The following is a 13376-nucleotide window of genomic DNA, read 5'->3' on the forward strand; positions in this document are numbered from 1 at the left end:
CCTAAAACCAAACACGTCCCGTTTGTCAAAAAGGCTGCCCGAATATCTAAGGCACTACTTCGCTCAGTGGCGGATAGGAGGCGAGCAGCAGAAAGATTCTTTCATCGATTCCAGGGACTGTTACGTTTACCGGATGTTTCAAGTAAGCTCGCCACTAATTTTTAAAAATACGCTTTTTTAGGCATACAGAAGACTTTCGCGTCTCGATAATAGTGCTGGTGGAGAACAGAAACCATATCAATCATGTTAACTAGCAGGCTGGTTAAATAAATTTGGTAGGTCGCTTTCTCAATTATTAAACTGCTGCGTTTAATTGCAAATACTGATTTGTAGCTGGCAGTTAGTAATAGTTCTGTCAGCTTTTAGAATCTAGAACGTGCGTATAACCCTGGCAGTGTCCCTTAACAAATTCTGTTCACCTCGCACGCACTTATCCAAATTTCGCGTCTTTGTCGTGCACGCTGCACCGCCCTCCAGTATATGTCATCTGTCATGTGACCAGTCATGTGACCAGCGCTCTCGTCTGCTTTGGAGCATTGAGTAGCAGCGGGCGCCGTATCGCGATAGGGTAGAAAGCGTACCGTGGGCGGGACAGACAAGACCACATGACATGAACGCCATGGAGTGTCGTGTACTGGTGGGCGCTGCAACGCGCGCGCTAAAGAGGTGCGACTACAGAGCCGGGGGTATTCGCGAATTTGAAACTATAGATACTGATACGGATATTACTAATGGCCAGCTACAAATCCTCATTTTATTTCCCATGCACTCGTGCAAAACGCATAATTGAGTAGAGACGATCGCGGATAGAAAATAAAATAACAAAATAGGAGAAACTAAAGCGAATAAAGAGCCTCACAAGTCAAAGATACACGAAAAAGAAAGAAGCCTCCCCAGTGTAGAACGTAAGGAGTGTAAGCTGCAGCACAAGTTGCCGAGGCCATTGTCCTGGCAAGGCCAAGTGGTTAGTCGAGCACGGCTACTTCTAAACAAAGGACAGCACACAGCGCACTTGAGGAAAAGAAACCGGTTTCGCCACCATCCCCGTCGATAGCTCAGCATTCTACTTCCGGCCACTGGCGTGTACGGACGCAGGATCATGAGCTCCCACGGAGCGGCGACGGCGGCCGTCGATGGCCGCGGAAACAGGTTCAGCGCCGAAGACAAGGAGTATGAGATCTTTTTGCCGACCCTGCCCACCGGACGTGTTGTTCTAAACACAGTTTTTTTGCACGGAGATGTGCGTGTGAGACCTTACAGGGTCGAAGACTTCAGGGACGCCCTCGCCAACACTGGTGCGCTCCCCGACGTCGTGGCGTTGGGGGCGTACCAGGTAAACCACGTGTGGGCGGTAACCTTCAGCAGCCCAGAAGCCGCGAAGAAATTAGCCGCCTTGAAGGAGCTTGAGGTAAAGGGACGCCGGTGCATTGTTTTCGACCCGGAGGATCAGCAGGTAAAGCTGCGCCTGCATTGGATGCTGCACGGCGTCGCCGATGACGACATCCGGACTGCTTTCGCGGCGTTCGGAAACGTGACCGAGGTGACGCGGGAGCGTTGGCGCGTTCAAGGAATGAAAGAGAAGGGATCCACCACGAGAACAGTGCTGCTCAAGTTGAAGCCAGGTATGAAGGTGGACGACCTGCCCCACCAGGTTCGAGTCGCCGGCGAGTTAGCTCTCGTGGTGGTGCCCGGGCGGCCGATGCAGTGCCTGCGTTGCCACGGCGCGGGTCACGTTCGTCGCGACTGCAAGGTTCCCAGGTGCTCCAAGTGCAGGCGCTACGGACACGCGGACGAGGACTGCGTCCGTACCTACGCGTCTGCGACCGGGCTCGGAGGTAAAGGAGACAGCGCGGAGCTGATGGATGTCGCGGAGGCTGAGGACGCAGCGAGGGGTACCGACGAGTTGGGCAACCTCCCTGTGTCGCTGGACACGTCGGCGACTTCAAGCGGCGACGCCCCCCTTGCCAGTGCACCAGGACTCCAGCCACCAACGGGAGACTCGCCTCAGTCAAAGGAGGCGACTTCGGGGGATGCAAAAAGCCTACCAGTGCCCATGGACTTTGTAGCGAAGGAGCCTACTGAGGGTCATCGGCAGAACACCGGTGGCCGTGCGACCACTGTGGCTACGCCTGGGAAGCGTCCCCATGGAGACACCAGCCCCGACGGCGACAAGGAGGCGGCGCCCAGCGTAGAGGAACCACCAGCAAAGACGCCTCAAGCAAGGCGGGCCAGTTTTCGGCCGCGCCCTAACCTTGCGAGCGAGAAGCGCGCCGGCGACAAGGCGCCTCCCGAGCTGGGCCAGGTGCACGCTCAGGATGACGCCGGCGGCGATGGCGGCGGTGGCGTCTAGCCATGTGCTGGACGCGAGAGGTAAGCACCATGCTTTCGGTCTCTTCTTCTTATGTAAAAATGGCTCCTGCATCTCCGCTGAAAGTCGCCTCCCTAAATGTTAGAGGTCTGGCAGGAAAAAGAAAGCAGGGCCAGCTTTTTCGGCTTTTAACGGAGCACGGCATAGATGTACTGGCCGTGCAGGAGACGAAAGTCGACGGCGAAGAAGAGACCGGGAGAATGGTGCAACGTTTCACGTCCTCGTTTTTTGCTGTCGTTAGCCACGCTGTAGGCACATCGGCTGGTTGTGTTCTCTTTCTAAAGAAGTTGCCGGGGCTAGAAGTGCAAGCTCATTTCTCTTGTGTGTCGGGCCGGTGTGTCTTCCTTGACTTTCGATTGAATAACGTCGAGTGGCGGATTATTTGTGTGTACGCGCCAAATGAAGCAGAAGAAAGGGCGCAGTTTTTTTACAGCATCGAAGAACGCCTTCGTTGTGACAGACAGCTGATCGTCCTAGGCGATTTTAACTGTGTTCTTAGTGCGCGAGATAAGACAAGCCCTCGACCGTTTAGAGATGCAAGCACACAAGTGTTATCGCGAATGGTTGAGAACTGGAACATGGAAGATGTAGCAGAGTGTCTTGAGGGAACGCGTGCAGTAAAGCTCACACACTTCCAGGGTTCAAGCCATGCACGGCTGGACCGCATTTATGCATCCGTCGATGTCTTACCTGAATGTCATAGTTACGATGTTGTGCCAGTATCTTTTTCAGACCATTGTTTAGTTAAATGTTGTTTTGGGATGGTAAAGAGAGGGAATTCTTTTTCGTGGGAAATGTGGAAATTAAATAATAAACTCTTGCAGGACGAACTGTATACCAGCATAGTAAAAGATGAAATTGCAAAAATAGGCCCCGGTAAAAATATGCACATATGGCAACAGTGGGAGCTGTGTAAAGAAACTATAAAAATTAAAGCAATAGAGAGGGCTTCTTGTATACGGTTTCAAGAAAAACAGAAAGAGACAGAGTTAAAGAAGCTGCTCCATGGGCTGCTTCAACAGGAATCTCTAGCGCCGGGGAAATGGACTGAAGATGTAAGGAATACAAAGCAAAAACTAGAATTGATGGAAGAAGAACGGTATCGGGGAGCGTTAGTGAGGGCAAGGGCAGAAGACATAGCTGCAGGGGAGGCGCCATCAAAACGAGCGCTGGGGTTGGAAAAAGCAAACGCTGAAAGGAACCACATCGACAAAATAGAATGGGGCGGTGTCTTGTCGGCGGACAACGACCACATAAAAGCAGCTTTCAACGAGCATTACCAAGCGCTCTTCGCATCCCACACGGTAGACACTATCACATTTAAAGATCAGTTTCTGGCGGCGATGCCGCGTCTTGGTGATGACGTAAAAGAGAGATTAGAAGTGGCTATCACTGAAACAGAAGTGGAGCATGCAATCGCCAGTTTAAACCCCGGTAAATCGCCGGGACCAGATGGGCTCAGCGCGCGTTTTTACAAAGATTTCAAGCACGAAATTGCCCCTATCCTGAACGTTATCTTTAACGCTGCCTACACAGTAAATGCACTCCCTCCGTCATATGGGTCATCCCACACGGTGCTTATTCCTAAAACGGATCAAATAGATAAATTACGACTGGTTACAGCTTACAGACCCATAGCACTTACAAACGTTGAATACAAAATTTTTATGAAGGTTTTGGCTCGGAGATTGCAGACGGTGATTAAGGATATAGTTGGGCCACACCAGACGTGTGGGATAAAAGGGAGGTCAATAATGTCCAATATTCATAAGATGCGAAGTGTGCTTGAGTGTTGTGATGACTCGAATGGTCGGGTGGCCATTCTCCAGGTCGACCTCGAGAAAGCTTTTGACTGCGTCGATCACGAAATTTTGTTTTCTATTTTGGACCATGCGAATGTTGGGTCAGTTATCCGCAAGGGCGTGGCCCTGGCGTACCGAAACTGCACGACGAGATTGATCGTAAATAAGAGTCTGGGGGCCCCCATTAGCGTGCAGCGTTCGGTGCGACAGGGCTGCCCTCTCAGCCCTCTTTTGTTTTGTATATATATTGAGACATTGTGTATTAAAATATTGAACAATGATAACGTAAAAGGGTTTAAGTTACAAGCAGCCGAGGTGAAGCTGCTGGCGTACGCGGACGATGTTGCACTTTGTACGGTTGACCATGAGAGTATAACCGAGGCGGTCAAATGTGTCCGTGAGTTCTCTCAGGTTACCGGAAGCGGGGTGAACTGGGCCAAGTGCCTTGGGTTCTGGCATGGACGGTGGCCATCGCAGCCTGACCACTTTGCAAATGTGACGTGGGCGAAAACCCCAACCAAGTACTTAGGTGTCGAGCTTGATGGTTACCGCCAAAGCGAGCAATATTGGCAAGAGCAGACGAAAGCGCTAAGGGAGAAAGCGGAGAAGTGGAAAGGTGCCAACTTATCGATTTTCGCCAGGGCTACTGTATGTAACCTTTTTTTTATTAGTAAACTTTGGTTTGTTATGCAAGTTTTGCATTGTTCGCGTGTAAACATACAGAAGCTCCACAGGATTTTCGCCGTCTTTGTTTGGGCTGCAGAATGGGAACGCTGCAGCAGAACAAACTTATTCCGTCGGGTGAAAGACGGTGGCTTGGGACTTGGACACCTCTTTTTGCGGCAAGTGGTCAATCGGTTTTTGTTTTTTCGCGACGTTTCCGACCCTTTCTTGCGCACTGTCTGCCAAGTTAGGCTGCGGCGCCTACTGCCGGAGTTTGTTGTCTCCACCGAAGAAGTTACGTGTGGTATATTCGGCTATTACAGAGAGGTCGTCGCAAGTGTTAGATTTCTTTCAGTGCGTTTTTCTAATGAATATCTGTGTAGTGTAAAACGGAAAAAGCTGTACCAAGATTTATGTGACACTGTTTTGCCACAACCTTTGTATAGAGCCTTATACAGTGGAGGCCCAGGCTCGGACGTCTTAAAGAGAGTAAAGAAAATGCAGGTGCCACCAGGCGCTAAGACCTTTTTCTTTAAATTACACACCGGAACGTTGTCAGTAAAGAAATTTTTCGAGGGAAAGGATTTATTTTTACCTTGGGGTTCGCATTGTTTAATCTGTAAGCAGCCGGAAACAATAGACCATGTTTTTTTACATTGTTGGGAAGGGGTTTATTTTTGGGATGTTTTGCAACGGACTATGAAGAAAGATTTCCCCCTAGATTCGCATGGCATTCGATATTTAAGCATTGATAATGACGACGGGGTTCCATTTGATTTAATTATGCTCCTGGGTCTCCACTGTATATGGCGCTCCAGAATGGCAGGCTATCACTGTGACAGGGAAGCGCGCCCTGCCCGAATTTATTTCCGAGAGTGTATGGACTGGTTTGTCGCTATACAAAAAGCGGTTGCGGAACCTCCCGACTGGCTCTCAAGGGTAGAGCCTTTGTTGTCTTTGCGGGAGTTTTAATGTGACGAAGCCAGCCTGACGCTGGCTGAGTATGTCTTTCAATGTGTTCATTGTCCTGTACTATTGCTTTTGTGATTTGTCTGTTCCTTTTTTTTTGTGAAGTGTTGTTTTCCAAAGCCAGGAAATAAAGAAAAAAAAAAAAAAAAGTCGATAGCTCAGTTGGTAGAGCGGTGGACTGTAGAGGTCTCCTGCTACGGACATCCATAGGTCGCTGGTTCGAATCCGGCTCGACGGAGTGTTTGTTTTTTTTTTTACTTTTTAGTACGTGCATACTCGCCCAGTGTCGTCAATCTGCTAGATTATTACTGTAAGCAATCAGAAGCAAGTTCAACATATGTGTAGAGGGTAACAATACACTCAGGAGGTCGCGAAGTTCTTTGACGCAAAGTAATAGCCAGCGCCTCTGCTGGGGCTTTTTTTTAACAAGCTTTGAAATGGTTTTGCGTAAGAAAAGATGGTGGTTTTTTTTTTCAATTTAGTATAAAAAGACACAACACAACATAACATATTTTTGCTAACGAACACAATTAGCTTGTTATTAGTTGTTCATCCAATCATAATCGCCCGCCAGCTGAAGTCATCCGCTGCAGAAGACTACCGCTGTGTGCCGACACCGTCAGTGCCATGATTTTGGTTCTCGAGCAAATTAAATATTAAATACAGAAATACGCGTGTTATGACCGGTGGTAATAGCGTCGACATAACTCAACAGTTATAACAAGGAAGCAAATAATGCACTCAGATTAAGTTGCAGGGCCCCTTTAAGCAGTTTCAACCCGGCAAGCGCCGGTACTGGAAGTGTCGTAAAAAAGATATGAACATCCAGTATTTATTCGCTTAAGGTCCCTTCATTGTAGAAATGCCGAAAAGTACGAAATATATTAAGAAAACGGTGATTGCAATATAATGAACATTTTCTTTAACAAATTTTCTAAATTTCTGAATGTCTTAGGACGATAAGACTGAGCACAAATGCGCAGACCAACGAAGTAAATAAAAGCGAAACTAAAATATGTTCCATCATCTATTAATGCAGCTTATTACGATCAAATGCATATCTGAGAGCTTATACTTGGGCACTGTTTTGATAAATATGTTCGAAAAGGCCGCATCACCGAGTATATCAGCAATTCATGTTTTCCAGCGAGCAGAAATAAAAGTTTACAACTTACATGTTTGCACTCCGTATCAAAGGAGCTACGAGGCGCATTGCAGGAAAAATATTACAGGTTAAAAAGAAAGTAGAATATCATTATTTAGAGGGGAAAAAAAAGAAACGCCCAACGTGGGACTCGAACCCACGACCCTGAGATTAAGAGTCTCATGCTCTACCGACTGAGCTAGCCGGGCTTTTTTTTTTCTTTATTATGAGCTAGCCGGGCGACGTGACAGCAGGGAGTAGGACGTACTAGTGCACATTTCCCTCGACGATCAGGTGGTGATTGTTATGGCCTTCTATTCATTGTAGGGCAAACGGCTCCCGAGCATTTACCTCTCAGGACACGCGCGTTCAGAACTTGGAGCTCTGCCAACTGCTACGGGAAGCGGAGATACTGATCAGCCAAGTAGAAAGCAAAAACAAGACTTCTAGAAAGCCCAGCAAGGTGGCTGACTGTATACTATCGCGTGCAGCCTCGTCGACGTTGCACGCTTCGGTAAGGTTAAGGCGACCGACTGGTCGCTCAGGTTTCTCTCGACACACAGAGCAGCGTAGCCGTGCCCAACGTAGCGCCACAGAACGTGCATGTCAGGCGAACTGTGTCCATATCCGCTTGCATTTCGTGGATTAATTATCGTTTTTTTTTTCGGAATGGATTAAGAAATAAATAATCACAACGAATCACGCAGCTTCCTGATATACAAGGGTTGAGCAACATAAACAACCGACTCTTTGACATCAGCGTTGGTACAACACGCCTTCGGATGTCTTTGCTGTAATAGCTATGCCGGAGAGATGCCCTAGTGGTTTAAAAACGGCACCGCTGGCTTCGTGCCCTATCGTAAATGAAAATCCCGCATTCGACTACTGTCCGAGCAGTACATTCGCGATGTGGCTCGAGCCGCAAAGGGCATCCATGTCGGGAAGTGAGCGTTTTGTAGTGTGCGCCAGATGCAGCGCACAGTCCAGACGCCCATAAGAGTGGGCGCACCTTTTTGGCGGCGGTGAGAAACGTCCGCCGGCCTGAGGCAGGGGCTCCTGATTTTTTTATGTTTGGTAGAACCAGCTTACTCAAGATCTGTTTGCATGTCTGTCTGTGTTCGAACAGCCTTCGGCCGCTAAGCCGACGTCTTCATGTATGGGTTTTTTTTACGGCCTCACTTATGGCGCTTTTTCATGACAGTTTTTCGCGGCGTACTGGAAGCGTCGCGTGCAATGTATCTAGATGAATATTCCCCAAGATCTTGAAATAGGTTTGAATTAAGGACTTAAGTTTAGTTGGGTGTACAGAGTAAGCGTGCGTACGCATCGCTGATCACTGTGTTGCGTTTAGTCTGCCATGCCACAGCGTCCCTCAGGCGCATGTGTAAATAATGACGCCATACAGTGACAAGACGTCAAAGGACATCAACGCTGTTTTGAAGAAATTTTTATCCGTAATTATCGATAACAAGGGTAAGCGCATTACGAGCCTCTTTTTGTTTCAAAGTGAAAAACTATGCATACAGAAGAAAATGTAACAGCTGGCTAAAACCTAGATAACTGTCTCGCCAAGTGTCTTTGCTACGAGGAAAACACGCTCCACACAGTTAGGCCTCAGAGCTTGAGAATCGCCGAATTATCTGAAAACAGGGGCTAGTTATCGCTTATACCTCTCCGCGTGGGCGAAATTGAGCGAAATAAAAATGAACCACTTCCCTTTAGAGAGAGCTAACAAGTTGAAAAATGCAGCGGCCACATGTATTTATTCTGAAGCGGGCGAGGAAGGCGCAGCCATCTTGTCAGCGCATTCCGTAGCGTGCGTACGTCCGCAAAACGCGGCGAAATGCGTAGCGGTCTGCGCATGCGCAATCGTTAACCGCAGAGTCGCTGCGTACACTAGCTCACTGAAGATGTATCCACACAGGGTATGGATACTTCTTCGAAAATCGATTTTAGAAGAAAAAGTATGAGGCTCGATGTAACGATACCTGTGGCGCGCTACAAACCCGTTGAATGTACTGCACTTAAGGAATCGCCGTCTGTTAAATACCTCGGAGTTACTATTACACACAATCTGAGTTGGGATTTTCATATTGATACAGTCTGCTCCAAAGCCTTTAAATCTCTCTGGTTTAATAGACGCAAGCTTTCAAAAGCCCCCATACACGTGAAACTAGCAGCCTATAAAGCGTTGGTCCGGCCATGTCTGGAGTATGCCTCGTGTCTATCGGACCCTTATACAAAGAAAAATATTTCCAAATTAGGTTTGGTTTGGTTTATGGGGTTTAACGTCCCAAAGCGACTAAGGCTATGAGAGACGCCGTAGTGGAGGGCTCCGGAAATTTCGACAACCTGGGGTTCTTTAACGTGCACTGACATCGCACAGTACACGGGCCTCGAATTTCTCCTCCAAAGAAATTCAGCCGCCGCGGCCGGGATCTAACCCACGTCTTTCGAGCCAGCAGCCGAGCACCATAGCCACTAAGCCACCGCGGACGGCCATTTCCAAATTAGAAAGGGTTCAAAGAACCGCGGCCAGATTAATTTGCAATAAATATAAACGCACTGACATCGTGACAGAAATGATTGATTATCTTGGTCTCGACACACTACGAGCGAGGCGTTCCGAATGCAGATTAAAATACTTGTATTTAATATATAACAATATAATAGACATCAACCATCATAATTTCATTACCCCTCACACACTACGCACAAACTCGCGTTTTGATAACGGGAAAATGATTCGTGAATATAGCCCCCTAACGATACCTTTAAGTATTAATTTTTTCCGAGAACCATACGCGCTTGGAATAAATTACCTAGGAATATTGTCGACAGTCCCAGTGCGCAAGAGTTCGTTACAAACATGGAAGTGCTGGGGTGAAGTTGTACTTGTATTCTTGTATTGTTTCTTGTATTCATGTATTCTTGTATTCTTGTATTCTTGATTCTTGTATTTGTTTGTTTTTGTCCACTCCTGCTTGGAGTCAGGCGACTCTGCAGTATTCCCAAATAAATAAATAAATAAATTCTGAACATGATGTAACAGTATACAGTTTGAACTCAGATTGCTCATGAGTCAGACTTCCGGTCGTTTTATGCGCATTCTGAGTCCTGCGCCGTGTTTAACTAACGTTGTTATGAACCATCTAGCCCGAACAAAAGTATACTTTGAGTTCATTAGTGCATGCTGCCGGGCTAGTCGGCTACATGATGTGAGGTTAGCGCCTGAACCAGACGAGAGACACAAGAAGATCCATAAGACTTTGAATGTCTGTGGCTGGTGAATGTCTTGTTTGTCTTTTTGTATCTCTCGTCTGGCTTTCGCATTGACTTTCTCACACCATTGCATGTGTAGTTTAAAGTGTCGCCTTTCTTCAAGCCATTGTTCAAGTGACGAATGTCAGTCTACTGGAATGTACTTACTGTTTTATTTTTCTTGGGACGAATATATCTCGTGAAGATATGCTTCGTTGAATTCACGCAAACCTACGAGTGATGGATTTTTCGAACCGCATTAACAAAGTGATTTGACTCAACACAGTTGCTTGTTATCGGTGCTTATGTGTAACCTGTGTCTCAGAGGTTGTGTCGCACATTGCGATTATATTTCGCTGAAAAAGAGAGAAAAGAGAAGACCGAGAAGGAAACATAAGCATTCCATACTGGTCTCCCGGCGTTGGCACCAAGATGTCACCACTGTAAACCTCCCAGTCTGCATTCGCGCTCATGTCAGTGCATCCACTTAAGGGCCCCGATTAACCGCGCGGTCAAGCATTGCACTTTGCCGAGAGCTCCGTTCCCCGGCATACATGTCCTTCATGAGCGAGACTAACCTGAAAAAGATTGTCTCTGGGCAGAAGGCGACCGTGTCAGTTTCAGGTTATGATGTACTGCAGGTATTGCAGTAAGAGGATGGAGTTTGCTCCATGCGCTATAGAAAGTCGGCGATGATTTTGTCTCATGCTTAACTTTGATCGTCGGGATCCTTCTAGCTGCACTTCAGCAAACTGTCAATCGCTAGCTCCCACTCTTCACCCTTGCTTCTAACGATGTCTATCTGTCCTGAGAGCCATGCATAAAGCCGCTCGACGCAAATGGACGCAACGATATATATACGTTGATACGAGTTAGCATCAAGACAGCCTCACCAGCAGTGCGCCACTTGAGTATGCTCGCGGCGGAAGCCATGTTTTTTTACTTTACTGACAACATTACACTGCATGCCTTTGCGGCAACGTTCACGGGTTCGGAAGCCCATGCTTTATCTGCGCTCTTCATGGCTGTTCAAAATGTTTAGTGAGATGATGGTGATTGCCTAGCATTGATAGACTGCTCAAGAATGCCTCGAAAATTTTAGGGAATAAAAAACGACCTCACTTTTCGTAGCGTATATACTAAGACGAGCATTGGGAAGACACTAATAAGAATTGGTGGTGGTAATAATCTAGCATTGATACTACACTGAACAAACATGCGCTTGAAGCTACAAAAAGAAAATTTCACCTCCGTCGAGCCGGATTCGAACCAGCGACCTATGGATGTCCATAGTGCGAAACCTCTACAGTCCACCGCTCTACCAACTGAGCTATCGACGGGGATGAACACGAAACTGCTTTCGTTTCCTAAAGAGCGCCGTATGCAGCCCTTGATTCAGGAGTCAGCGTTCGTGGCTGTTTACCCTGAAAACGACAATCGCCCCAGGTGGCTTCAGCTGCAATTAAGTCTCTCCGTGTTTTACCCTAAGAACGTTCTTTCGTCGGTGACCTTTCTCTTAATTGTTAGTTTTTTTAGCCGCTTTAGTTGGTCCTGCTTTCTTACTTTATTCTCTTTGCATTTCCGCCATCGCCCTTATTCATTTAATCATGTCTTTTACACAACCGCAAGATATACAAACTGATATCTTTAGCTAGCTGACCGTTAGTAACAGCCGTTTCAGTGTCTAGAATTTGAAATTCGTGATACCCCCCCCCCAGCAAAGTCGCGTGTCTTTGGCGCGCGCTGTACAACGCTCACCATGACACGTCACTCCATGACGCACATAACACGTGGTCTTGTCTGTCCCGCCCATTAGCATAGCCATCCTACCCGCGCTGTGGTGCAAGCCGCTGCTCGCTAATCGACGGTAGACGGGAGGAGAGAGAAGGTCACATGACACGTGTGGTATGGAGTGACGTGCACTGCGGGACGGTGCAACGAGGGCGCAAAAGACGAGCAATTTCAGAAGGGCGCGCGAGATGACCAGAAATCTTTTCAGCCACAGCGCCAGAGCTATGACAGGTTCGAAATTCTAAAAATTAATAAGGCTATCACTAATGGCCAGCCACAAATCTCCATTTGCATTTCTCATGTGGTCTTGAAAAACGAATAATTGCAATGATAGTGACGATCGCGGCAATGCAAGAAAATAAATGGACAAAAAAGAATCACTTAAGGTGCCTTAAGTTCCGAACGACAAATGAAAAACGACCAAAAAAAAATCTCCCAGCGCAGAAAGCAAGGGGAGCAAATTTCAACGCATGCCACCAGAGGCCATTGTCTTGTCTACAGTAAACGGATACCCTGGTACGCTGACTTCCGAATTAATGGCTGCCTACGGCGCACTTGAGGAAAAATAAACCGTAATTTCATCCGTCCCCGTCGATAGCTCAGTTGGTAGAGCGGTGGACTGTAGAGTTCTCGTCCTACGGACATCCATGGGTCGCTGGTTCGAATCCGGTTCGACGGAGTGCTTCTTCTTTACTTTTTAAGTGCATACTCGCCCAGTGTAGTTATAATTCATGTATTACCGCCAGCAACCTGTCGCTAAGTCACTCCGCGTGCTTGACTTTGTCACACTGAAACTTGAAAGTCCCGCATTCAGCTACTGCTCGTACAAAAGCGTAATTTTCTGGGTTGGTTCATTGTACGCAGGAGGTGGAAGCGGCTAAGACAGACGCAGGACAATAAATAGGAGGCACACGGCACCGCTAGGCTTACAACAGATTTATTCCGATGAAGAAAACAACATGGTTTCCCCTACGAATGCGCACACTCCGAACAAGGCGATGGAAAGATATTCGCGGTAATAAAAACTGAAAGATCACTGATGCATGCCTGAATATTCTTTCTGTTTAAAAACGAATTCTCAAGAAGAGTCTCATAGCTTAATTTATAAAAGTGATCATAATGACAAACTACGATTAGTTAATTACTACAGACCTATCATATGCGTTCTAATGTAGACCACGACGTGCTCGCAAAAGTTAATTACTACAGACCTATCATGCGTTCTAATGTAGACCATGACGTGCTCGCAAAAGTTGCAACGTACTGTACATTTTGATTTGAAATTACCAGACATGTGGCTTGAAGGGCCCACCAATACGGCCTAACTTTATGTTGCGCGTATAGTTGTTCATTGTTTCTGCGACCTTGCAAAGGCGTT

At 47.2% G+C, this 13376-nt stretch overlaps 1 protein-coding gene and 4 non-coding genes across 5 annotated transcripts; 3 read left to right on the plus strand and 2 right to left on the minus strand.

The window, feature by feature from the left end:
* Positions 1 to 1099: 1099 nt before the first annotated feature.
* On the plus strand, positions 1100 to 2447 carry LOC149363211 (uncharacterized). The gene has a single exon (XM_089569903.1). It carries the CDS (start codon positions 1100 to 1102, stop codon positions 2348 to 2350), a length of 1251 nt encoding a protein of 416 aa, XP_089426029.1. The 3' UTR covers positions 2351 to 2447.
* Positions 2448 to 5949: 3502 nt separating this feature from the next.
* Positions 5950 to 6040, plus strand: TRNAY-GUA (transfer RNA tyrosine (anticodon GUA)). Its single transcript is given in 2 exon segments — positions 5950 to 5986; positions 6005 to 6040. It is a non-coding gene; the product is annotated as a tRNA-Tyr (tRNA).
* Positions 6041 to 7082: 1042 nt separating this feature from the next.
* TRNAK-CUU (transfer RNA lysine (anticodon CUU)) lies at positions 7083 to 7155 on the minus strand. Its single transcript has one exon. It is a non-coding gene; the product is annotated as a tRNA-Lys (tRNA).
* A 4301-nt stretch (positions 7156 to 11456) lies between these two features.
* On the minus strand, positions 11457 to 11547 carry TRNAY-GUA (transfer RNA tyrosine (anticodon GUA)). Its single transcript is given in 2 exon segments — positions 11457 to 11492; positions 11511 to 11547. It is a non-coding gene; the product is annotated as a tRNA-Tyr (tRNA).
* Positions 11548 to 12586: 1039 nt separating this feature from the next.
* On the plus strand, positions 12587 to 12677 carry TRNAY-GUA (transfer RNA tyrosine (anticodon GUA)). The gene is given in 2 exon segments: positions 12587 to 12623; positions 12642 to 12677. It is a non-coding gene; the product is annotated as a tRNA-Tyr (tRNA).
* The last annotated feature ends 699 nt before the right edge of the window (positions 12678 to 13376 follow it).

The sequence above is a fragment of the Amblyomma mixtum genome, chromosome 2 (assembly GCF_055824585.1).
Source record: "Amblyomma mixtum isolate Tamu chromosome 2, ASM5582458v1, whole genome shotgun sequence".
Taxonomy (NCBI): domain Eukaryota; kingdom Metazoa; phylum Arthropoda; class Arachnida; order Ixodida; family Ixodidae; genus Amblyomma; species Amblyomma mixtum.

Excerpts from the sequence above, each read along its gene's own strand:
- LOC149363211 (XM_089569903.1), top strand. The coding sequence starts at position 1,100 with ATGAGCTCCCACGGAGCGGCGACGGCGGCCGTCGATGGCCGCGGAAAC.